Below are 25282 nucleotides of genomic sequence, written 5' to 3'. Positions count from 1 at the left end.
AATGCCCGTGTTCCCTTATTCTTAAACCGTAGAAACTTGTATGTTCAGGAAACACAAATGCCTTCTGTGAGTGAAGCTGAAGGAAAATACTTAAGTATTAAATCACATACAGATCAGCGTTGCATGTTTCTGAATAATTTAATTATAAGAACTTGTGAAAAGTAGGAATAAAAAACTTAAATTAGGGTACTACTTGTTAATATAGATTATTTATAGTAATGTAAATAAGCATTATACATTAATTATGAAAGTACATTCACGACGAAATTATTTATTTTAATAGATATGGTATTCATGCAGCACCTGTTGGGTCTACATTTTTAGAAACTTAATAATAGTCCGCGTCTGGTGAGAAGAGTTGATAAGACTTAATACTACATTCTTCGCACTAAAGAAGCATCTTTGTCGAGACGTAATATCTTTTTTTTTAACGCTGGAATAACGTATTACACGTTTCCCCCACGGGAACAGCGCGGAGGTATGTGGGGCTCGCCGGTGTCCACGGCGCCGAGCGCGCCCCGGACATCGGAATACCCACTAAAAAACCAGCGGTACCCTTTCCGTCTTAACGAGGAGCGTCACGGGATCGCTTGCGCATGCTACTGTGACGTTCTGACGGCCGGCCCGCCTATGCGGGCCTCCATTCTCTAGGGATGGTTCCCAAGGTACTGTGAACCCCCCTAGGAGACGTTAGAGACTCTCTTCTTGAAAAATCGAGATAGCACTGGTTAAGCTGGATTTCGAGGTTCATCTGATGTTGAACAGCGGTACTCAACATGCAGGCCGCATGCAGCCCGCCGGGCTTTTGTGGTTGATCCACCTGATGTTATTTTATTTAAAAACCTATTATATAAAAACCTTTGTTAAATTAGTTAATAATTTAACAAAGGTTTTTATTAACATCTAAATAATTTGAATTAAACAACTGATTAAGCCACAAACACTGCAGTGTTCAAAACGTCAGGATATGATAAAAAAAATGTTAAAAATATACGCGAAAACTCCGCTCACAGTTATTTAATTCAATTTGTAACAATCACAAAACCTAAGAAATCAATACCTAAATATTTTTTTCTTACGGCCAGCGACACCAAGACCAACACGTGTTTGTATAAAGAAAAGATTGAGTATCGCTGTTCTAGAAGAATATTTTGTATTGCAATATTCTGGTTTAAATGGTCAGTGAGTCATTGTAATTACTGGTACAAGGGTCACATCGATATCAAGTCAGTAGCATGAAGGACATTCAACTTAGCTCGTACTTACTCGTGAAGTGGCTTAGAAGTAACCACTACTTCTTGCAAGTAATAGGTGTGCAAAAAAACCAATGGCATACAATTTAAAACGTTGGATGCCATGCGATCAACTCCGGAGTCGAAACATATTTCGTTAGGATGCGGTGGACTCAGCTTCGAGTCTTAATTACGTAGCCATAGATGGCAATACGCTGCGTTATGCACTCGCATCCAGAGTCCTAATCGAAACAAGCTGAAAATGGTTGGTAATCTCACTACTAACTGTAATGTTAAATCAATCGACATTATATTATTTAGTTGTTTAATTGGTTGTACAGAATTATTGTATACTTTTATTTGAAAGGTACATATGTATATACATGGTACTTAAGTACCTATATGATGTAGGTATTGGCATGCATTTTTTAACATAAGTTTTCACATCCCGTTCCCACCAATTGATTGAAAATAAAATTCAAATATTTGTAGATTATTTAGTTTAAAAAATAAGCACATATACCATAGTTAACTTATTAATTAAAATTCTACTAATTTTAACAAACCGCCCCGCCCATTAATGCTATGGCCGCGGGCGATCATCGTGTCAATGGATTCGACCAGCGAGCGTTATGTATATTTATTAAATAATTTTCGGAATCTGAATTCATTTTAATATATTGGCAGTCAATATGTTTTTTGCAAATGTATCTACATTGTCCCAGTTCCTTGATCATGCCGTTAACTCATACTAGTTAACGAGATATTTAATGTTTAATACTATAAAATTTATTTATCACACATAATTAATATATGTCGCAGCAGTCATTTGTATTTTATGTTCTGTGTTCTCCGAATATGTTTTGCCAGGACCGTGGCCATGTTGACTCGATATAATAATATAATCGTGGCTCCCCTACCGGCCGTCACCTTGAGTGGCTGACCCCTATTACGTCACGTCAGTCATACATATTAAAATTAAGATCGTCAAGCGTTGTTTTTTCCGTAGTATTATTTTGATTTTTTTGCAATCTGTAATTACCTCGCTTTTTGGCAAATATGCCAAGTCATCCCAACTCAACAACATATTATCACATAACATCCTTATCACTGTTTTCGTCACTGGTGATAATAATTTATATTAAGTATCAAGAATATTAAATACAGTTTTATACGAATAATAAAAAGTGTACTTATTTATACATTTACATATTTTGTTTATATCAATAAAATATGTTAAACGCCAACATCGTTAGTAATCAAATAAAGGTTATGTTTTTCAAGTCACTAGCTGCAGGACTAACACGATTCTATAACAAGTCCAATACCTACCTAAACAATAATAGATTCTCAGAAGCCTAGACGTTTTGTATGTAAGTTTTTAGACTAAAACCTTGCAAGGTTCAAGTAGTTTAATATTTTTTAATTAACAGAAAAGTAATCTTGCGTCACAAGCCAAAGTCAAAATTATAAAGGAAGATAATAAGATATCAAGATTGGATCAAAATAATATTTGGAACGTTATCATATTTCACCTGTAAAAGATAAATAGAGACCTAAAGAGAATTAAAGAAATAGAAAGTTCTTAAAACGAATATTTTATGCGTAAGACCTAATTAGAAAGGGTAGGTGAAGTTTGTATATAATAAGCCGGAATATTACTTTTATTTTGTGTTTGAACTATAAAAAATATAAATAGATAGTAAATTTACCCAAAGATGAAACATATATAATATTTTGTATCTTTTTATTAATTCATTTTGAGATATAACTGCATGCATTAAATGAGTATAAATGTACATATTGTGTTATGTTGGATTTAAGATTTTTAATAGGTAAATTTATAGAAAAAAACAGCAAAATTTATTTTTATGGCCACTGTAAAGATGTCAAAGTAATAAGAATATTTTTCATGCATGATAAATAAAATGACTAAAAAAATAAGGAAAAAGGAAACAATTTTCGTGTTTTCATGTGAATAATTATAATAGAATTGAATATTCGAAAATAAATTTCGTGTTAACAATAAGAAATATGGAAAATAATTTTCGTGTTGTCATTTCAAGTTGATCTTTTCTATCTTTTAAATTGTGGAAATAAGACTAACACAGGAATAGTATTACTATTACATATTAGATTAAAAACTACTTTTCCAGTTTGTTTCCACGAAAGTCATAGAGCTAATAAAAATGTCATATGCCAATGCAAATAGATCGGAATTATATGTAAAGAAAATTAAAGATGAATATACTTCGCTGTAAAAGGCTGTTTTTAATTTATTTATTTACAAATGAATTGTTACTGTCATTGTATTATTTTTTAAAATTATTAACACTGTGTCGACTTTAAATTAGTGACACGCGTGGTTAGGTAAACTCGACGCGTAATGTAGTCGGTCGAGTCGAGCTCACGTACGCAAAATTGCGATCGTTTATGTTCGTCTGGCAATCGGTTACGTCGTCGTTATTAAGTCGACTCGCTTTTCTCGCTCACTCTATTCGACGCTTTTCGGTCACGGATCCGACTGATGACGGTGAATATAGAGACCATCACACCAGTATAATTTAAGTGGTGATACAAGAAACTCGTGTTAGTGGGAGTGATTAATTAAAGGGGTTTTCGCGTTAAGTACTAAACGTTTGCTTGTGACCTTGGAACTAAGTAGCTTAAAGTTATTAAGACAATAATTACATCATGTCAGATAACACACAGGACATTATAAAAGAAGCTGCGGCGGCAGCCCTTGACGATGGTTCACTGCTTAGTACTTTTGACATAATCATGCTTGTCTTCTTATTTGGTGCAGCTGTGTGGTGGCTTTATAGTTCCAGAAAAGAAAGCAAAAAGGATGATTTACTACTCAGCAATTATGCTATACAGTAAGTATTATAATCCTTTGAGTTAACGAACTAACTGTATAAGTATAATTATTACATTAAAACTTGAAATTAATGTTACAAAAGCAAACAAAGTATTTCATAACTTTACATTATAATATAAAACAACATTGATGGTCTTAACTTAGATAGTGGGTAGGTACCAAATATGAACGCAAATTTGATTAATAAAATGGCAATTTCTGTTTAGTATAAGTTAGTATAATCATATTAAAATATTTTTTTATTGAAACTTAATTTATCCTGTATCCTGAAATGTATCCTTAATTCTATCTGACTTATTATAACTATATAATCTACGTAGGTAAGTAAATTACATCGATTCACTAGAAATAAAATTACCTTTCAATTTCAAAACTTAAAATTGTTATGGTAGGTACATGGAAAAAATACATATTCAATAATCTGGTTTTAAATCTACGACTATTAGATTTATTTGTTAAATAACTTAAAAATTATAATTAGGTAAAAACGTAGTTATATGTAAATTTACATTTAAATGTATTGTTTAACTTCATTTTAATACGTCAGAGGTATGGACCACAGAGTACCTACATAAAACAAAATACCTAACGGATTAAGCCTCAACACACGTTGGGCTAATGCAAAGGGCGAAGGTGTACACTGTACAGACGATTTACGTTGTCATTAAATTAAGATTTTCATCCATACTTCGAAAAATCTTAGCTTCTACTCCAACATCGTTCACATGTTGGCCCATTATTTAGTTTTTAGTTCCGCGTTAACAGAGTTAGACAGATAGCTGTATTGCGTATAAGCTACGCAAAATTACATTTTTGAGTTACTATATGTAACAAAGATAATTATTGTTACAAAATTTAGAATTTATTTAATGTTTATTTAAAATAGTACGAGTCACTCTAAAGTTATTGCGACATCAAAAGTCGGAAACATATTTTTTTCTAAATGTATTGCATGGCTAAGACAAAAGAATAAAATAACTAGATCACGTAGAAAAAGTAAGTGTATCCAAATTTATCTTACTTGTACTTACTGTACGTAGCGGTGGCATATTACGGTGTTGTCCGTGTGTGTGTATAGAGTTACCAGAATACAAAAAATATTCTAGACAAAACAGATTAATAGTTTGTGTTTGTAAATTTTAATAGATAATGTTATATTTTAAATTAATAAATAAACTTTACATATAACAAACAAAGAGTTCTTATTATATTATTTACATCATGTCAGATAACACACAGGACATAATAAAAGAAGCTGCGTAATACAATCAAAAAATATAAAACTCTTACTTAGTGATATATTACTTTTCCATAATTACTATTCTCCCTTAAGTGAGACAATACCAATTTTGAACAAATTTGACAGTATCAACTACTTTTTATGTATGAATTATTTGTTATAGAAAAATAGTTACTAACTTTTTCTATTTTTATAAACGAAATATAAGTTATATTATATTTATTTATCATATATATGTTTTTTTATGGCATTATCAAAACACTTTTAGAAAATATGATTTCCAAGTTTTCTCAAAAGCCTATGTGCATTATGCATATGTAGGGGGTTAGGGCCACGAGCCAGACTAACACGCCACCTATCAGACGATCTTCCCGACATCGATTTGGGCGAGATTGGGATTGCTCTCGGGCAACTTGGAAACAACAAGGCTCCAGGAGATGACGGAATTACGTCAGAGCTTCTCAAAGCAGGAGGCACACCAGTTCTGAGAGAGCTGGCTAACATCTTTAATTCCGTCCTCCACAATGGTATAACACCGAAGACATGGAGCAGAAGTGTGGTGGTGCTGTTTTTCAAGAAGGGCGATAAAGCTCTTCTGAAAAACTACCGCCCGATTTCACTTTTAAGCCATGTTTACAAATTGTTTTCGAGGGTAATCACGAATCGTCTTGTCCGAAAATTCGATGACTTCCAACCCGTGGAATAGGCTGGGTTTCGATAAGGCTTCGGTACCGTAGTCCATGTGTCACGTGTATGTACACACACTAAGGCAAATAATACAGAAGACCGAGGAATATAATCAGCCTCTACGCCTAGCGTTTGTGGACTACGAAAAAGCCTTCGATACCATCGAGACCTGGGCTCTTCTGGAATCCATGAAGAGATGCCTAATTGACTGTCGGTGTGTCCAGGTGGTGAAGTGTTTGTACGAAGCCGCAACCATGACCGTCCAAGTACAAGATCAGAGCACAAAACCAATCCAATTGCATCGCGGGGTAAGACAGGGAGATGTAATATCACCGGATCATTGGAGGACGTCTTCAAGACGCTCGATTGGAACGGACGCGGCATTAATATAAATGGCCAACACATTACACATCTGCGATTTGCGAGACTCTGCAGGATTTGGAGGAGATGCTAAACAGCCTTAGCGATTCTCAAGACAAGTAGGTCTCGGGATGAACATTGAAAAGACCAAAATTATGGCAAACCGTCATGTATCCCCGAGACCAGTGGTCGTAAATGGCTCTCCACTTGAAGTTGTGCAGGAATATATCTACCTGGGCCAAACTATACAACTTGGCCGGCACAACTTTGAGAAGGAGGCTAAAAGAAGAATACGTTTGGGCTGGGCGGCATTCGGGAGGTTACGTCATATTTTTGAATCGTCGATCCCACAGTCGCTTAAGACCAGGGTCTTCAATCAGTGCGTCCTACCTGTAATGACTTACGGTGCCGAAACGTGGACACTTACCGTAGGACTGGTCCACAAATTTAGGGTCGCTCAGCGAGCAATGGAACGTGCGATGCTTGGGGTTTCTCTGGCAGATAGAATCCGAAATGAGGACATTCGCCAGAGAACTAAAGTCACCGACATCGCGCTTAGAATTAGCTCGCTGAAGTGGAAGTGGGCTGGTCATGTCTCCAGGCGCATTGATGGCCGATGGAGCCGACACGTGTTGGAGTGGAGACCACGCTTAGGCAAACGTAGTGTAGGACGCCCTGTGACAAGATGGACCGACGATTTAAAAAAGGTGGCAGGTTCGGGATGGATGCGGACTGCACAAGATCGGGATGGTTGGCGTTCTATGGGAGAGGCTTTCGTCCAGCAGTGGACGGCAAAAGGCTGAAAAAAAAAACCAAAAAGTACCTTAAGTTCAAGTTAACTCCGTACCAAACCAAAATCCGTTCAGCAGTTTAGACTCGAAAGCGTAAAAGAAAATCAGACGGAGTTACTTTTGCATTTATTATATTAGTATAGTGGTAACTGTCTCGTTTGTCTAATGAATAGCTTATAAGGCTGTAGATCCCGAGGTCCAGGTTTAATAAAAGTTATTCGGTTTTTCTGTCAATAAATCTTTAGTAGCAGCCTGGAGTTTGCCAGTTGTCAGTGTTTACACTCCCGTGCTTTGAAAAGCTATTCTATTCTACTTTAATCTCGCATCATGTCCTGTTTCATTATTAAACGGTCGGTAGAGATGAACAGATTAGGCAGCAGTCTGTTTATGGGTGCCATGAACAGACTGCTGCCTAATCTCGGGGGACCGAGGGAGGAAGTTCGCCGTCTCTATGCCGGTGTCTTGGGATCGATGGCCCTCTACGGGGCACCCGTTTGGTCTCATAGGCTATGGGGCGTCCGCCGTTGCAGGACTTAGGTCTAAAGTTCACAGCGGAGAGTGGCCATCGGCATCGTGCGGGGATATCGCACGATATCCTACGAGGCGACACCCGTCCTAGCGCGCTTTCCGCCCTTGGATATTCTGGCGGATATGGACACGAAGGTCTATCAACAGACCCACATCCTCCAACAGAACAGTGATAGCGCGCCTTCTTCGAGTGTGCTCGAGGTGTTGAAGCAACGGGAACACTGGAGGGCTCTTGCGACGCAGCGCGACCGTCTCTGCGAAGAACGGTACGCGCGCAAACGCGTCGTTGGAGTGATCCTTCGACGCCTGGATGAGACGAAAGCGACGAGTCACCTTCCGACTTACACAGGTAATAACCGGTCATGGTTGTTTTGGAGAATACCTGTGTAAAATCGGACGCGAATCGAAGGCGATGTATTACCCCTGTGGCGCGGACGGGGGCACCGCTCAGCATACGCTGGAGGCGTGCCTCGCGATCCTGATCCGTGAAGTCAGACAAGACCTGTCTCTGCGAGCAATCGTGTCGACGATGCTTCGCAGGGAATCGGCGTGGAGGGCGTAGCCTCCTTCTGTGAGTCCAGAAGGAGACGGAGGAGCGGGAACGGGAAAGGGCCGATCCTGTTCGGCGGAGACGACGACGGCGTCGTTTCGGACCTCCCACAGCCCAGACGGCTGGGGCTTAAAAGATAGGGCGTAACCCTGGGGGATACGTAAGGGGGGGGGCGTGCGTGTCCTATTTCAGACGGCCCTGAGGAGGATGGCAGCCGGGATGGCCTCGCGCTGCCGTACGCACTAGCGAGGAGTGCGGGGGGCAAGATTATTTTCGCCCGTTCAGCAGAGTTCCGCCGAGCCACGAGCGGGCACGGAAAAGGCCGCGGATTCGTTATATCAACACGATCCCGCAGCCTTTCCGATCGGTGTTGAGGACGGCCATCGCAGTGGGTATGAATCCCACATAACCTGGTTCTACCCCCATGGGACCCGGGTACCTTTCTGAAGGATTCCACTGCGAGAAAAAAAAGGACCGGAAGAGAAGAATCGGTTAGGGTGACGTGATTATCATCATTATAATGTTTTAAAATTAGCTAAGTACCTTTACAAATATTATAGAATTGTTAAACAGACTATAGAGGGATTAATACAATAAAAAAAGCTTCTAATATGAGTATAATAGAACAATTATTTTATTAAAAAATGATACGAATTCTATATTTAAAACACGTTTTATGTAAACAGTACTTTTTGTTTGTGTGCTGATTTTAATTTTGCTGATCGGCACTACACACGACTACAGTTCTTTGTATGTAAAGATTATTTATTTCTGTATAAAAACGTGTACGAGGCTGTTTATACTTACAATAACCTGATAATTTGATTTTAATAATATGCAACTACTTAGTGCAAAATGACATCACCTTTCATCATTTCTAAACGAAAACAAACTTTTTTCATATCATTTAAATCGTCTGATATATTTTGACATATAAACATAACATAATTACGTCGTGTTAGGTACTTAGTTAAAAAATTTGTGAGTCCGACATGAATGTTAATGTAAATATAAATATAAAATTACATTATATCCCGTGGCTACGACAGCTTTCTCCACCAAGCTGTCGTAGCCACGGGATATAATGATTGAGACTGGCCACAAAGCGAAGGATTGCTCCTCCCCGTCAACGAAATGTCCTTCATGCGCGGAAATAGGTTGTCCTTCGGCACATCGTCTCAGTGCCAAAGGATACTGCCCGACGAGTGGTAAAGGAGAAGAAGAAAGCTTCTCCTTCTGCCCCAGTCCAGACGACCGCCGTGGCTTCTGCCTAAGCTACAGGCCCTAGCCCGCTGGAGGCAATGGAAATCTCCAATTCGCGGGTGTATTTTTGCTTTAGGCGAACCTCAACCACTGCAGAAACGCTCACCAATTTCTGATGCAGACCGTTGCGGAGCGGTCTTGCGGTCATAGCGGAGCCCTATAATGACCTCGACCACCCTCGCTGGTTCGGGGATGTCACTGGAACCGTCGCCGTGTATTGGGCGGGCGGTGAAGCGTCCCTATGTCCCGAGCCTGCCGCCCCAAGCGCCGGGTAGTGTATTGGTGGTCGACGCATATCGCGCAAGGGCACGAGTTTTGTCTGCGTGTGCGCCGTGAGTACATCCGTACCCGAAGAAGAAGGCGAGCAACTCCAGACCAAAAAGCTGAAGCATACGAGTCGTTCCGAGAAGCCAAGTTAGCGCTCCGAGTCATGGTCATTCAGAAGAGACATGGTGCGACACCACACCTGTGCTCCATGTCTTCGGTATAATACCATTGTGGAGGACAGAATTTAAGACGTTTGCCAGCTCCCTCACTTGGTTGAATAATCAAAGGTTGAAGTAGACTGTTTTTATAGTTTCTTCTGCAAGCTGTTAAATACGTGTCTGTAGAAAAACCTGTGCACCGCGTCTTCATATATGTATATATGTTAGTAATAAAATTATATGTATAAAGATGCTTCATAAAATCATTAACTCACAAAAAATAAAATAACTATTTATACGAATAATTATTAAATTAAAATTATTACAAATTACATTACACCTTAAGGACCTATTAGTGATACATAGGTCACATATATTGAATAATTACACTTAGAAATACCAATTTAAAGGCCCGGTTACATATTTATTAAAAATAAATCATATATCTGTAGACGACTTAAAAACTATATGTATTTTAATTGTGCTACATTTCAACATGTTCTTATCATATACGAAAGATAAATCGCAGGTAATGTAAGCAAAATATTGATATTATATTTCAACGTAACAACTTTAGCGTTATTTTGTATTTATGTATATAGTATTTAAATGTAATTTACGCACAGTTTAATACTGGGTACTTACTAGTATCTGTGGAAAAGAACGACTATTTTCATTTAGTAAACTCAATAAAGTTCAATTAAAGATGAATAACACCTAGTCAATCAGCCTTTACTTAAGTAAGTTACATCTTGTGAATGTCCCACTGCTGGTTTAAGACCTCCTCTCCTTCTTTGAGGAGAAGGCTTGGAGCTTATTCCACCACGCTGCTCCAATGCGGGTTGGTGGAAAGTCCTTGACTTTAGTTAAAATTATATTTGAATACCCATGTTTTTATTACAATTCAGACATTTTGGCTCTTGCTATAATGCTAAAAACAATTATGACATATATTTAAATGTATAATTATAAGTAATAATGAATTCCAGCATTTTAAGAATGATTACGCTTATAGTAGATAATTTGATTTTTTTTACGAATAACCTTCGAATATTTTTTCAAATGGAACTTACCTCTCGATTTATCTAAGTTTATTATAAATATAATTTACATTTAAACTTGGTTCTGATTTTTATTAAACAAAAGCGGAACAAATTAGAAGCGTATAATGTATGATTTTATTGTAGTTTAGGTTCTATATTATATTATTTCAATCAATTTTAATAATTATTAATTGTTTACATATTATTACGTCTTCATTAAATGAAATCATCAGATGTTCTACCGACAAGCATAAAAAAATTGATATTGCTGTGTTACAGTTTTAGGCCGTGTATCAGCCAATAAAAATTGCTTGAATTGCCAATTCACGGTGTAAGGACCGGTTAATATTAACAGCGTCAATATCTTCTAACATTAATGATCTTTATAAGTAAAAAATTAAAATATTTTTAACATGTGTGTAAAATTTCAGTGTATGTAGAAACCGGAAGTGAGTGAAAATGTAATTGCAAGAAACGTTTTTATTCAATGCTACATACAGGTCAAGTAAATATGTATATATATATATATTAAACCACAAGGTCTTTGGGACCTTGTGGTTTAATAAATATTTTGTATAATATATAAAAATTAAAAAGGATTGATTGTGTACACGTATATAACGTTAATCCCATTTGATTTGAAACTTTGTACAATTTTGTTGTAGGCCCATGTCCAAAGTTTTTGACATATAGCCATCAATGTTCATTAGTTAACCAGTATGTTATCGAATTCAATAAATTATAATTATTGAATGTTCAAGGTTTGCAAATAACAAAATACTGATAAATTCAATACACTTAAATTCTACTTGGAAACATTATAGATAAGTATTAAATAAATAGGGTTTCACGGAAGAGCGTTAAAAGTAACACTTTTTATATAAATAAAACAATTTTAGATAGGCTTTGTTATATAATTAACAAAAAATTGTTTGTAATATAATTACGATTTTGTATGTATATTTATTAGATATATTAATTTCTTATTTTATCGTAAAAAGTTGTTGGTCTAGGATATGGTTTTCGAAAAATGGGATAGATACTAAGTATATAGTATATATGTGTTTGTTTATCTTATTTTTATTAGTGACTGTTATAAATATTTACTATTACGGTTTTGAAAATTGACAATAGTTATAGTAGTAATGGTAGTATAGATAATACGAAAAGTGCAAGTCTAATTTATATAGTCCATGAATTAAAGTAACTGAGCGTAAAAATCCTAGTTGGAGTAATTAAAAAAATTTAATAATTATATATAGTGTATAATGAATTTAAATGATTTCAAGAATACGCAATTCATAATAATTTAAATATTAATTTATAATATGTAAAAATATGAAGTTTTGAAGGACACGTTTGAAGAACAAGTTCCAAAGCTGTAAGTTCTTATTTTATTCTTTCGAAATTTGGATTGCTGGTAGAAGCTAGCCATTGAACATAGGGCTCTTCCATGACTGTTTTAGTAGGTGCTTAATAATAATTCGTATGTGAGAACTAACCAAGTCAAACCTTAGGCTTAAATATATTATCGTAAGTTATAAGAAGAAATGATATTTTAAGTAGTTATAAAATATTTTATGTTGTTATAAATAAATTTCAGGACTGACCATTGAACTTATCACCCATTTAGATCTCACTTCTTTTGTCGTTGAAGTAAACAACCAAGGTATATTTCATAATATTGAACTTGGCTGTCATTTCACATTTATGTTTTTGATGGGATATAAATTAATGTAATAGTTAAGGAAAATTATTCATTTAGTTTTATTCTATTCTATATTGCATTCTTTATTCTATTCTCTCTTCGATTCCTTAGTATTTTCAACGACAGACTTTAAAACTATAAATGATAATCTTTAAATAGTAAGAGCGATCTCTTACTATTATCATTACTTATCGTAAGCAATTGTCATATAACATGAATTATGGGAACAGTCGTGGCAAACACATTTCATTTATGACAATAAATATAATTATAAATAATTATTATTTAATTTACTAACCTCGATATTTATTCTTTTTTATATATATTCTTATATATATAATACGTTTTGAAATGCCCTGAAAATGAAATCTTGTGAAAGTACTAATATGTATCGACTTAATATCGGATATTTACTTTAAATTCATATCAGCTTTTTTCATACGGCACGGGTGGAACTCAGTAGACGTTCAGTGTCTCAGACTTTTCTGAACCCTGAATTTGAATCTTTTCTGAATTTGCATGTCCTTGGAAGTGAAAACTAAACGAAACGCAAGAATTTACAAAAAAATGTACAAATCACTTAGTACATACGTTCGAGCTTTTTATGATATATGGTTTTTACGTACCTTAGCAGGGGCATAGCTATCGTAGGGCCAGGTGGTGCAGTGCACCAGGGCCCCGGAGCTCAGGGGGCCCTCTAAGAGGAGCATAAAAGAAAAAAAAATCTTGTGTGGACAGGAAATTCTGTTAAAAATCGTTTTTTTCCCTTTATTGATCTCATCTATATAATAAATATTCTGTATTGTCATGTGCGTCGTTGTTTATTTATTACCATTTTCTTCTGTTAAACACATAGAGATTCTACCCCTCATAGAGAGTACTTATAGATTTAGTCTACTAGGAATAAGTTGAACTCACTGTTTCCTATTCTTGTTCCTATCTATAATTTTGAAAGCCAATATAAGTTCAAGCTACGCGGAAAGAGGGGGGGGATGAGGGCCAGATTCTTTTCTTATGCACCGGGGCCCTTGTCCATTAGCTACGTGTTAACACTTGTAGGCTTTATGAAATGAAAAACAGTCCAATTATTACATTTCATTTATAATAGACAGCGTAACGTGGTGCCAGGAATTCTTAAAACGAATGTGCTCCTATGGCGCGTCCTACCCACTTTATACAAAAATAATCGGAAGTCAGTTTATGAACTAATACATTATGGCTTACAACGTAATAATATGATGATTAACGATTATTAATAATGGATTATAGGTAAAATAAGGTATATGTAAATAAATCGCCGAGATAAATATCATTGGATGTAGTTATTATACGCCACAACAGCTGGGCGCCTATGTGGTACTTGTTAATATACGCTAAGTATTATTATTAAGACTAAATTTACGTAATTGTTATCACAATTTAAATGTTATTAACTAGTCAAGGCTACTTAAGAATCGTTTCATGTTATCGTATTTGATAAATCAACGAGCAAATGATATTTTTTATACATATAATAATACATTTCAATTTATTAATCTACGTCATATTATAAATCAGATTGAGATATTACAGAATTTCTTTAAAATGCCTCATCATCATCATCATCATCATCATATCAGCTGAAAGACGTCCACTGCTGGACAAAGGCCTCCCCCAAGGATTTCCACGTTGGCCGATCTTGCGCTGCCCGCATCCAACGGCTTCCCGCGACTCGTTCTAAGTCGTCGGTCTACCTTGTAGGGGGCCTGCCCACGCTGCGTCTTCCGGTTCGTGGTCGCCACTCGAGAACCTTTCTGCCCCAGCGGCCGTCGGTTCTGCGAGCAATGTGTCCCGCCCACTGCCACTTCAATTTAGCAATTCTTCGGGCTATGTCGGTTACTTTGGTTCGCCTGCGGATTTCATCATTTCTGATTCGATCTCGCAGAGAAACTCCGAGCATAGCCCTCACCATTGCCCTTTGAGTGACCTTGAGCCTTCTTATGAGATCCATTAAAATGCCTACTTTAATGAAATTGGACGGGGGGCATTCACAAATATATTTTTTATAAAATACGTAAGAATTATTAAACATTCCCTTACATCGTCAATGCACCAAAAACCTTGGGAACTATAAAGATGTTATGACCCTTGTAGTTAGTTACACTACCTCACTCACCCTTCAAACCGGAATACGATAATATTAAGCATTGCTGTTTCGTGGTATAAAGCATTCACAACGAGGCCTACCTACAGTAAATTATAAGATTTTTTGAGTTGCATTTGCACCGATGTCAGTTGTGTTGTTGAATACGTAGGAACGTCTATCCTATACTTATCAATGAAATAGTAAAGATAAACAAACCTTAGATTTGCATATTCGACTAGAATCTCAATAGCTGTACTATATTATGTATTATAATAGGTTTTTATTGATGTATTAATAGGTACCTATCTTTATTAATAATACAACACTATTTCTCTTAACTACTTTTTTATACTTTCATTTTACTTCTAAAATTTCAATAACATCTTCGCTGACATTAAAGAAATCGATATTGAATTCCATTGATTATTCCAGATCTCGACCAACGATATCCCGTCATTTCAATGTCAATGGTTTTTTATATGACTACTGCTCGTGTGATTGAAATAGGCTATGTGTTAGATGTGATAATTTTTTCATTCTCTGTTAAGAAAGTCGACCAAAAAAGAAAATTATAAAAGACAAAAAATAGCAGATAGCATATTACAATGCAAATCAACTGACTAATCCAACATTAATTACTAAATGATGCATGAAAGGACTGTTTGCTTATTATATCCATCTATTTATAATATAAAATTACAAAATCCAAACTGCATTTATTTATGTGTATTTAAGCAGGTGTAGTGTTTTTAAACACTTAAATGTTTTTCTTAATTGCTATTTTGTTCTAGGCCCGCGGGTTCAATAAAAGTTACAGAAAATTCTTTTATAAAGAAATTACAAGCATCAGGAAGAAGTTTAGTCGTGTTTTATGGCTCCCAGACCGGTACAGGAGAAGAGTTTGCAGGTCGCTTGGCTAAAGAGGGTATACGTTACAAAATGAAAGGCATGGTAGCAGACCCCGAAGAATGTGATATGGTTGGTTAAAAGTTACTGTTATTGTTATTTTGTGAGTAAACAGATACTTAATTTGTTTTTTTTTTTTTAGGAAGAATTAACAAAACTCAGAGACATACCAAATTCTCTCGCTGTTTTTTGCTTAGCAACATACGGCGAAGGGGATCCAACAGATAATGCACTGGACTTTATGGAGTGGTTAAAAAATGATCAGGATCTCTCAGGATTAAATTATGCTGTAAGTTGAAAAACATATATATAACCTAGTTAATGTTAACGTTTATAGGCTCACTGAAAAATATAGTTTTAAATTTATTAATGAACTTATGTAATCATAATTAATAATAATAGAGAGAATATAATCAGACTAGTTAAACAAATTATATGATTATGTAAAGGCTAAAGCTTGGATAATTACGATAATTGTTATCAATGTACGAGTAAATAGGACAAATACGAGTATTTGTCCTATTGTGTGGGAATTTCCTATGGCTTAAAATTTAAACTATTTTCTAAATTTTCTCGTTTCTAGTTTAAATTTCTAGTTTCTCGAAACGAAGTGAAAAAAACGTTTTGGTTGAAAATGATAAAAAATAATTTTTTTTGGCCTTAATGAAATAACTGCAAAAACGCGTTATTCAATATGATAGCAAAGCTCGTTCCCTTTCGAGACGTAAACTTGAATTTATATTTATGGGCGACCTCTGTACATATTCCAATTAAAAATAGACGTCGTTTATAGTCTTTTTTTTATAATTGGTTGAACTTTTTTTTTCATCTTCTGACAAGACAAACACACTTACAAAAGACATAACAATTAAATTAAACAGAAGACATAAAAAAAAAATATTCAATTAGTTTATGGCTATTAAACAAGTAGGATGACGATAAGAGGCGACTACAAAATGCTGGAAAATCGCATTGACTTAATTTATTTTTAAACGAATTGTAAATTTTTCATAGACTATATATGTATATTAATACTGACAAGCTGAATGATAATAATCAATGAATGATAATCATTATGTGTATAATTATTATATACAATAATTAAAATAACAGTTACGTTGATTGCGTAGAGGTTTTTCTTGAGAAAATCTTCAGCTTAATAACCATAGTGGAAACTTTTATTACTAAAACGAAACAAAGTATGCATCATTATCATCATAAACTCTTTTTTGTCCACTGCTGGACATAGGCCTCTCCAACCGCACGCCACTGAGCTCGATCTTCAGCTCTCAATTTCTATACGCTGCCAGCTATTTTGCGTATATCGTCACTCCATCTAGTAGGAGGGCGCTCTACCGTTCGTTTGCCTAGACGTGGTCTCCACTTCAGAACACGTCTACTACAACAGTTGTCGATTCTGCGACATGTGTGACCAGACCACTGCCACTATAGCTTACTAATCTTATAGAATATGTCGATAATTTTGGTTCTCTGTCGGATCATCAAATTTGTGATTCGATCCTTCAGGTCAACTCCGGGCATAGCCCTCCAATGCTCGCTGAGCGACCTTAAAATGGTGACTAACGCACTGTTAGTATTCACGTCTCAACTCCGGCTCCGTCATAACTGGTAAGACGCACTCTTTGAAGACTTTTGTCTTGAATCATTGCAGTAAACGTGACGAAAAGACGAACAAGTTTCCTATTCGTTGCCCAGCCCAGCTGTACTCTTCTTCGTGCCTCCTTCTCGAAGTTGTTTTGACCCAACTGCCAAATTTGCCCAAGGTATACATATTCCTGAACAATTCGAGAAGAACTCTGTTAAGAGTTATCGATTCCGGATTGACGTGTTCATTATGATGGTTTTATCCAAGTTCATCTGGACCAATTCGAGCAGAAGAATCAGCCAGGCTGCTTAGCATATACTGTATGTTCTGCATGGTTTCTGTCAGGATTACGATATCATCTGCAAATCTCAAATTATACATGCAGATTATTCGATGACGCGTAATATTAGTGTTTAAACTTGTCTGTTTTGTTAATTGATTACTTCGATTGTAAATTCAAATAAAAACTAGACAGCATTGTAACGCGTCAGTGGTTGGTCGTATAGTGTTGGTGTCAGTGTGTTTAAAATTTAAATAGTTTTTATTGGTAACTAAAACTAATTTAGTAACATTACCAATTTACCAAGTAACGCCGTATATAATGCTAATAAAAAACATTAAATCTTTCATAAAACTAAAATTTGAGCTAAGTAATTATAAACAATCTAGTTCGATAGCTATGTCAAATATTGCCTGTGACAATTATTTGCTTAAAGCAACCTGAGCTGTACAAATTGTATATTATATCCTGTTTTAACGAAATGTCATCGGCCGCTTGAGCTTGCTGTGTCAAAAGTAGTTAATTTGACAGTTGACACAACATACGTCACACCGCGAACTGTCTTACGTAAGGTGTTGTTTGATTGTATACTTATTAGGTATTCTTTGAATCGTTGGTTATTGAATAAGAGTCAACTGGTGATACTATTGTTTATTCTAGGTTATAATATAGTTAACAACATTTTGCTTGGCAATGATAACCAAGTCATGTTTAATTACATAATAAGTCTAATACTTTGTATAATTAATATGAACGAATGTGATAAAAGATAATAATTTTAAGAAAACCCAATTTTATTAATTCTATTGATGATGTTTACTCTTGTACCTTCTTTAAAGATTTTACCTCGTTATGTCACTAAGTTTATGTATAGAAAACAAATATTGACACCACTGCTAAAGCTAAGATACATGGTATGAAAGTCTACACTTAGTATTTGAACTGTTATTCGTCTAACCTCTGTTGCAGGTCTTGCTTTTATATATGTAATATAATATATAACGGAACAAGTAAATATAATATTACTTATACATATATATATATATATATATTTACTCATTTTAATGTTTTATCGCATAAATTTGTTATTGTAGATTATTTTTACTTTTGTAACTATTTTAGGTATTTGGACTTGGAAATAAGACATATGAACATTACAATGCTGTGGCTATTTATGTAGACAAACGCCTCGAGGAACTAGGAGCAACAAGAGTTTATGAGATTGGGCTTGGAGATGACGATGCAAAGTGTGTATTATGAACTATTATTTTACTAATTTAAAAATCAATGGTTGCTGTTAGCTCTTCATGTAAATTATAGATATAAATTTGATTGTAATAGGAGTTTAATTGTATATTTATGTAATGTATGTACTTTTCAACTGTTGTTGGTCTAGTGGCTAGATATAAGGCCGCAGACCCTGAGGTCCTCGGTTCAAATCCCAGATCGGGCCAATAAAAAGTTTTTGGGTTGGTCTGGAAGTTGGAAGTGTGTACACTTTCGTGCCTCGGATTAAGTAAAGCCGTTGAGTCTGAACTCTTTCCGGTTAGATAAGATTGGAGTTAGGGTATTCCCTAAGTAGCTATGTTTGCGCACATGCTTTTGTGCTATAATATGTCCTACACAATTGGCTAATCTCACTTGAGATTGACCACCGTGGCTGAAATCAGTCTGGATAATATTATTATTACTATACTTTTTAGCATTGAAGATGACTTTATTACGTGGAAGGAAAAATTTTGGCCATCAGTTTGTGAGAAATTCAATATTGAAAACACCGGAGAAGAAGAGTTAACTCGTCAATTCCGTTTGATAACGCATGTAACAGAAGAATTAAAGCCAAATCAAATATTCACAGGAGAAATTTCAAGGTTACTCTCCCTACAGAATCAACGACCGTAAGTTTCTTTAATATTAAAAACAAATTTGTTGAAATTGTGTTTTTCAAGTATGATACTTTTTGATTTTCAAATATCATCTTAATAAATTTAGCGTCCTTTCTTCATTCACTTGGTGGCTGATTATCTATACAATGATGTTCTGCTTGGAACCTAGCTATTATTAACATGTTACAATAATGTGATTGTTTTAATGCTTTTGACCTAAAATTACAAATCCATACACATTCATTTTTACGAATATGAAGGCTGTATTTGAAAACTAAAAATTGATCTTTTTGGTTTTTTTTAGACCATATGATGCTAAAAATCCTTTCTTAGCACAAATTAAGGTTAACAGAGAATTACATAAAGGTGGTGATCGATCATGTCTCCATATAGAATTAGATATATCCAATTCCAGCATGCAATATGAAGCTGGTAAGTAATGTGGATCCTTTCATATTTTGTATTTGTTGTTTTGCTCTGCTTCTCTCACATTTGTATTCATCTACAGGTGATCATGTGGCTGTGTATCCTATTAATGATAGTAATTTAGTTGATCGACTTGGTCTCTTGACCGGTGCCAATCTAGATGAAGTGTTCTCACTTATCAATACTGACCAGGAAAGTACCAAGAAAAATCCCTTCCCCTGCCCTACATCCTACCGCACGGCTCTGTCGCACTATATTGAAATAACTGCATTGCCTCGTACCCATATCCTTAGAGAACTCGTCGAATACTGTACAGATGAAGAGGTAATGGATTAATTTCAAATTATTCAAATTGATTGATTTAATACTTCAAGAGTTATATAAATTTATTGTTTTAATGTTAAAGGATAAAAACCGTTTATTGCTAATGGCTACAAATTCTCAAGAAGGTAAAGCATTGTACCAATCATTTGTGGTAGATGCATGCAGGAATATTGTTCATATATTGGAAGATGTCAAGTCATGTAAACCTCCACTCGATCATCTTTGTGAGCTGTTGCCCAGACTCCAGCCAAGATATTATTCTATTTCTTCAAGTCCAAAGGTCATTATTTATACTATTATAAATTATAAATTGTAGTTATTCTTTTGGTTATGTTATATATTACATATTTTAATCTTAAATTTATTTTGCAGATGTATCCTGAGACGGTCCATGTTACAGCTGTGGTAGTCAAGTACGAAACTCCAACTGGTAGAGTCAACAAAGGAGTTACTACTACCTGGCTAGCAGAAAATAAACCCGAGCCTGGCAAACCTTTCCCAAGAGTTCCAGTTTACATAAGAAAGTCCCAATTCAAGTAAAGAAAAGTTATATATATAACTTAGTACATAATTAGTGTACAGCTAGTATGAAATATTTCGTGCTCTAATTATTCTTTAATAATTTTTGAATAAAAAGCTAAACTAACTAAAGTGGAGATCATGTACCATACCAACATGTAATATTTTTTAAAATATATAGTATTTTGATATTTGTATACTTCATTAAATATTAAATAGATATACATATATAAATATGAAATAACCTTGTTCATAATTGTTATAAGCTAAATCAAGGTCAGCGTCATGTTTTGTGAAAAGTTTTTGTAATGATATATATTTACTGACTTTTATACATAATAAGTAGGTACGTACATGATGTACGCACATAACATAATAGGTTTGTAATTTTTTAATAGTTACTAGAAACTTCTTATTTCAGAGATTTATGCACAACATAAATATTTTTATGGTCAATTATTCATAGTTAGTGCCGATCGAAAGAGTAAAATTATAAAAATCGCTTACGTAGTCGTTATTGAAATATAATCATAGAGGTCATCGTATGCATAACCTCAGCATTTGGTTAAATTAAGTCCAGATATCATAAGGTTATTCAATGTACTCTTACCGTTAGCATTAAAATTTTAACTCAATTGAAAATATTTTTTTTAACTGTTGTCAGCTACAGTCACCAACCAGTAAATGCGGATTTTATCAGTTTCATTCAAAAATAAAGTTATTTTATTCAGATTAAAGCTAATATGTCGGTTAACTTGACGACCTTGTTCCATGATTCTTGTAACGATCGCAGTGTCGGTTAAAGAATCAACCTTGCGACATGTAATAACGCTAATGCAAGGATGTGTATTAAGAAATCAATCGTGATAATATACTCAAACGACCTTTCCTAGATATTTTGTTTGCATAATATTTTTTTTTTCATACATTATTAAAATCAGTTCCCATTGAAACATCGTATCGTATCGAATTTACTATGTAACGAATTATTTATACCACCTAAAAATATTCTGACTCGACACATAGGTATAATGGTATGAACTATGAGGACTTAACTTTTGGTATTTTATCTTGCGTCGTCTTGTTTGAAGTCGGTCGCATTATCTTGAGTCTTTTGAAATGTGCTTGGCAGGTTACCACTGCAGTGTCAGACGCCGATCTTGATGGTGGGTCCGGGCACGGGTCTGGCGCCCTTCCGCGGCTTCCTGCAGGAGCGAGCTCACGCGCGCGCCAGCGGCAAGTATGTCGGCGACAACATACTGTACTTCGGCTGTAGACACCGCGATCAAGATTATATCTATCAGGAGGTTGGAAATCATTAAAGCGTCGATTACTATAAGTGCATACTTTGAAAAAATTATTTATTTATTGTATCTTCTACAATTTATTACAGGAACTAGAAGAGTATGAGAAAAACGGAGACGTCATCTTACATACCGCTTTCTCTCGTGATCAAGCCCAGAAGGTGTATGTGACGCACTTATTAGAAAACAATTTAGACCAGATTTGGGATGTAATTGGCAAGAGGACTGGACATTTCTATATATGCGGGTGAGCAGAAAAATATAATTTTATTATTAGCTTTGGTGAGCAGCTTCGCCATGTCAGGTTAGGGTCATGGAGCTCCTTACCTTAAAAGCACCACTGGACAACCTTTGAATGCTTTTTTTCTGCAATCATTTATATGTTTTATGATATTAGTCTATATTTGAACATTTTTAATTAAAGTCTTAGTATATCACTTGTATATTTTGTTGGTTATTTTTAGTGATGCTAAAAACATGGCAGTCGACGTCCGTAATATCGTGATCAAGGCTATTATCGAAAAAGGAGAACGAACCGAAGCCGAAGCGCTTCAATTTATCAAGAAATTGGAGTCTATGAAAAAATATTCAACAGACGTTTGGAGTTAAATACAATTTGACATCGACGAAATTATAGTAAAATGAGGAGAAACAATGAAATAAGTGTTTTCTAGAAGCCAGGAAATGGGAGGGTCGATGGAAAAAAAATTATGCATTTCAAACAGTCAAAGTCGCAGCTAGTGTATTATACTGTATGCAAATGGGTTCATTTATAAATTAAATTACCTAATAATAATTGTTGTTAATCGATTGTGTTATATGTATTTACGAAATACGTATACTACGTCAGCATGTCCAACAAAGTCACGAGGCAGAGGATCACATCAATTATCCAAAAGGGTTATTGTGCACTAATTTTATACATATATAAGCAAATTTAAATTTTTCAATTTAAATTAAAGATCCTTTCTTCATTCTCTTCAACATCATCTTCTATTATGTGTGCTGGTAATAAGTTTTGTAATGTGAAATAAATTTGACTCTGTTTTTATGTCCAGTATCGATTCTATATATCTATATAGAAACTTTTTCAACAATTCAATAACGTCCAATCAAAAAAACTTCAGCTCATCTAATTTTTGTCTGTTTAGCTTTTTCATCCACTCAATTTCAGTATTTTTTTCTTCAATTCTTTCGGTCAAATATTAAGCTTATTATTATATTAACTAAGCTATTTGTATTACAAGGTTGTTTGGGTTCATTATTTTTATTTTGACTAAATAATAACTTCACAATTGTAAGTACATTTAACTAATTAAAATAATTGAACAATTTAATTGTCATAATAGTATCAAGGATGTTTCTCTGCTAAGATTTTCGATAATTACGGACATTTATTTCTGATTTATAAATATGAAAGCCCTACAATTGCGTTAAGATTTACAATAAAATAATACCACGAGTTTTAACATAATTAATATAAATGTACGAAAATTGAGAGAAGGAAAATATAATACCATTATAGATTGGACTGTACAAGCATACACTTATCATTTGTTTTTGTTTGACTCTTAGAACAATTTATGAGCAACTTATTTTATTATTTTTGAATAAATAGCCTTGTTTTTTATCGTTGTGTGTAATTTTGAATTAGTAGCTACATATATTAATTTTATAGTATATAAGTGGACTGGGATATATAAGTGAAATAAAAATATTTTAATTTTATATATAAATGGCATTATTTTATTAATTAAATATTTCATAACATATATTTTTTAACCTTAATAACATTCAATTAAATTAAAAATCACCCAGTCATATAAACTTAATGAATAAATCACAATTGTTAATGATTAATTAAAATAAGAATTGATTTGAAAACAAACGTATTTATAAATCAACAAGAAAGTAAATTAAATCTATTTTACTTAAAATACATGAAGTGGATAGTTAGATACTTCAAGGTTTCTGGTTAATTTGTAAACGCTCAAGGTACAATATGTACATACAAAGTGTGTTTAATAGTTTGTTTTATTTCAACTTTTTTTTAAATCAAATTTTTAAATTTATATTTAAAATAAGCTGTTCCGCGGTTTAGGCTGAACCCTACACTCTAAACCGGGTTTACCAACAGGAAGTAATTATATGGTTAGCTCAAGTTTTATTTAAGTTTATTTGTAAGTTAAAAATAAAGAAGATAGAGAAAAATTTGCGATTATTTACTTAATGGTGAATGTTTGACATATTTATAAATGGATACGTATTTTTTATATAATTATGGAAGTTATCATAAAATAAAAATAATTATATATTATTTAACAGAATACTTTTATAAATTGCTATTTTAATTTATTACAAGGCTCTTTTTTGGGCGGAAAAGGTTTACAGATTATTCATGTTACAATGTAAGTAGATGGTTACACACATGCGCCATAAGGGAGACCTTCGCCAAACATGTATTACCTCACTACCGAGCAAAAGATAAAATTTAAACACAAATTAAGCACGACGAGCGATACTTGCCCAGATTTTAACCCTCAATTTTCTGTTATATTGACGTGTTCTAATTAAAAAGACTCTCCTTTGAAACATACCTTTACACAATAATATATATCAATTTTATTGAATTACTGGCATTTTTTTATATAAAAATAGAAATTCTGAGCGTCGTGGCTCTACGTGATTATCTTAAAAAACAGTCGTCATTAATTTCATTTTTTCTTATTATTATTAATTAACTTCGCTTTGAAAAAAACTTTTGCTTCCTTATTAACTCAGTAGGTATTGAACCTTGTTTGAAATTGTGATAGGATGACACTGTCACATTCCGCACGTGACGTTGAAATGTTAAAATTGTGACGTGATTTAAATTAATCACGATGTTTTGAATTAGTATTATCAAAGTTAGATATTTTTAAGCCTATTTTTAATTTTATACTGTTTTCCATGAAATGAACTTTAACTTCACCAAACATCATGTCACTATAATTATGTTACAGGTTACTAAATCTTAATAATATTTTAAAGGTGATAGTTTGTATGCTTGATGATACTAAAACATGAAAAAAATACTCGACGGATTTAAATGAAATTTGGAATAACCTATTTCAGGTTATCGTCCCAACTACTCTACCTAACTCCTCCTCCTATAAATTAACATTATTGTTAGATTATCGTTTCAGTTGATTACATGTT

At 34.2% G+C, this 25282-nt stretch overlaps 1 protein-coding gene across 2 annotated transcripts; it reads left to right on the top strand.

Moving 5' to 3' along the window:
• Positions 1 to 3741: 3741 nt before the first annotated feature.
• Positions 3742 to 23856, top strand: LOC126770136 (NADPH--cytochrome P450 reductase). Of its 2 annotated transcripts, XM_050489322.1 has the most exons (12): positions 3742 to 4111; positions 15625 to 15811; positions 15882 to 16028; positions 18748 to 18872; positions 19329 to 19523; positions 19816 to 19943; positions 20020 to 20261; positions 20344 to 20541; positions 20634 to 20797; positions 21913 to 22087; positions 22174 to 22331; positions 22549 to 23856. In XM_050489322.1, exons 1-12 carry the CDS (start codon positions 3927 to 3929, stop codon positions 22691 to 22693), a joined length of 2049 nt encoding a protein of 682 aa, XP_050345279.1. In that variant the 5' UTR covers positions 3742 to 3926; the 3' UTR covers positions 22694 to 23856. The 2 variants fall into 2 exon arrangements, with proteins under 2 accessions (XP_050345279.1, XP_050345280.1); XM_050489323.1 differs by lacking the exons at positions 3742 to 4111; positions 15625 to 15811; positions 15882 to 16028 and adding an exon at positions 18221 to 18539.
• Positions 23857 to 25282: the final 1426 nt, after the last annotated feature.

Source organism: Nymphalis io, chromosome 8 (genome assembly GCF_905147045.1).
Source record: "Nymphalis io chromosome 8, ilAglIoxx1.1, whole genome shotgun sequence".
Classification (NCBI taxonomy): Eukaryota; Metazoa; Arthropoda; class Insecta; order Lepidoptera; family Nymphalidae; genus Nymphalis; species Nymphalis io.
Note: the sequence above shows the minus strand (reverse complement) of the source record. Positions and strands in the feature narration are given on the sequence as shown.

Coding starts and splice junctions, on each gene's coding strand:
- LOC126770136 (XM_050489322.1), top strand. CDS start 3,927: ATGTCAGATAACACACAGGACATTATAAAAGAAGCTGCGGCGGCAGCC. Junction 20,798..21,912: donor ATAAGAAAGTCCCAATTCAA/GTAAAGAAAAGT, acceptor TGTGCTTGGCAG/GTTACCACTGCAGTGTCAGA. Junction 22,332..22,548: donor GGACATTTCTATATATGCGG/GTGAGCAGAAAA, acceptor GGTTATTTTTAG/TGATGCTAAAAACATGGCAG.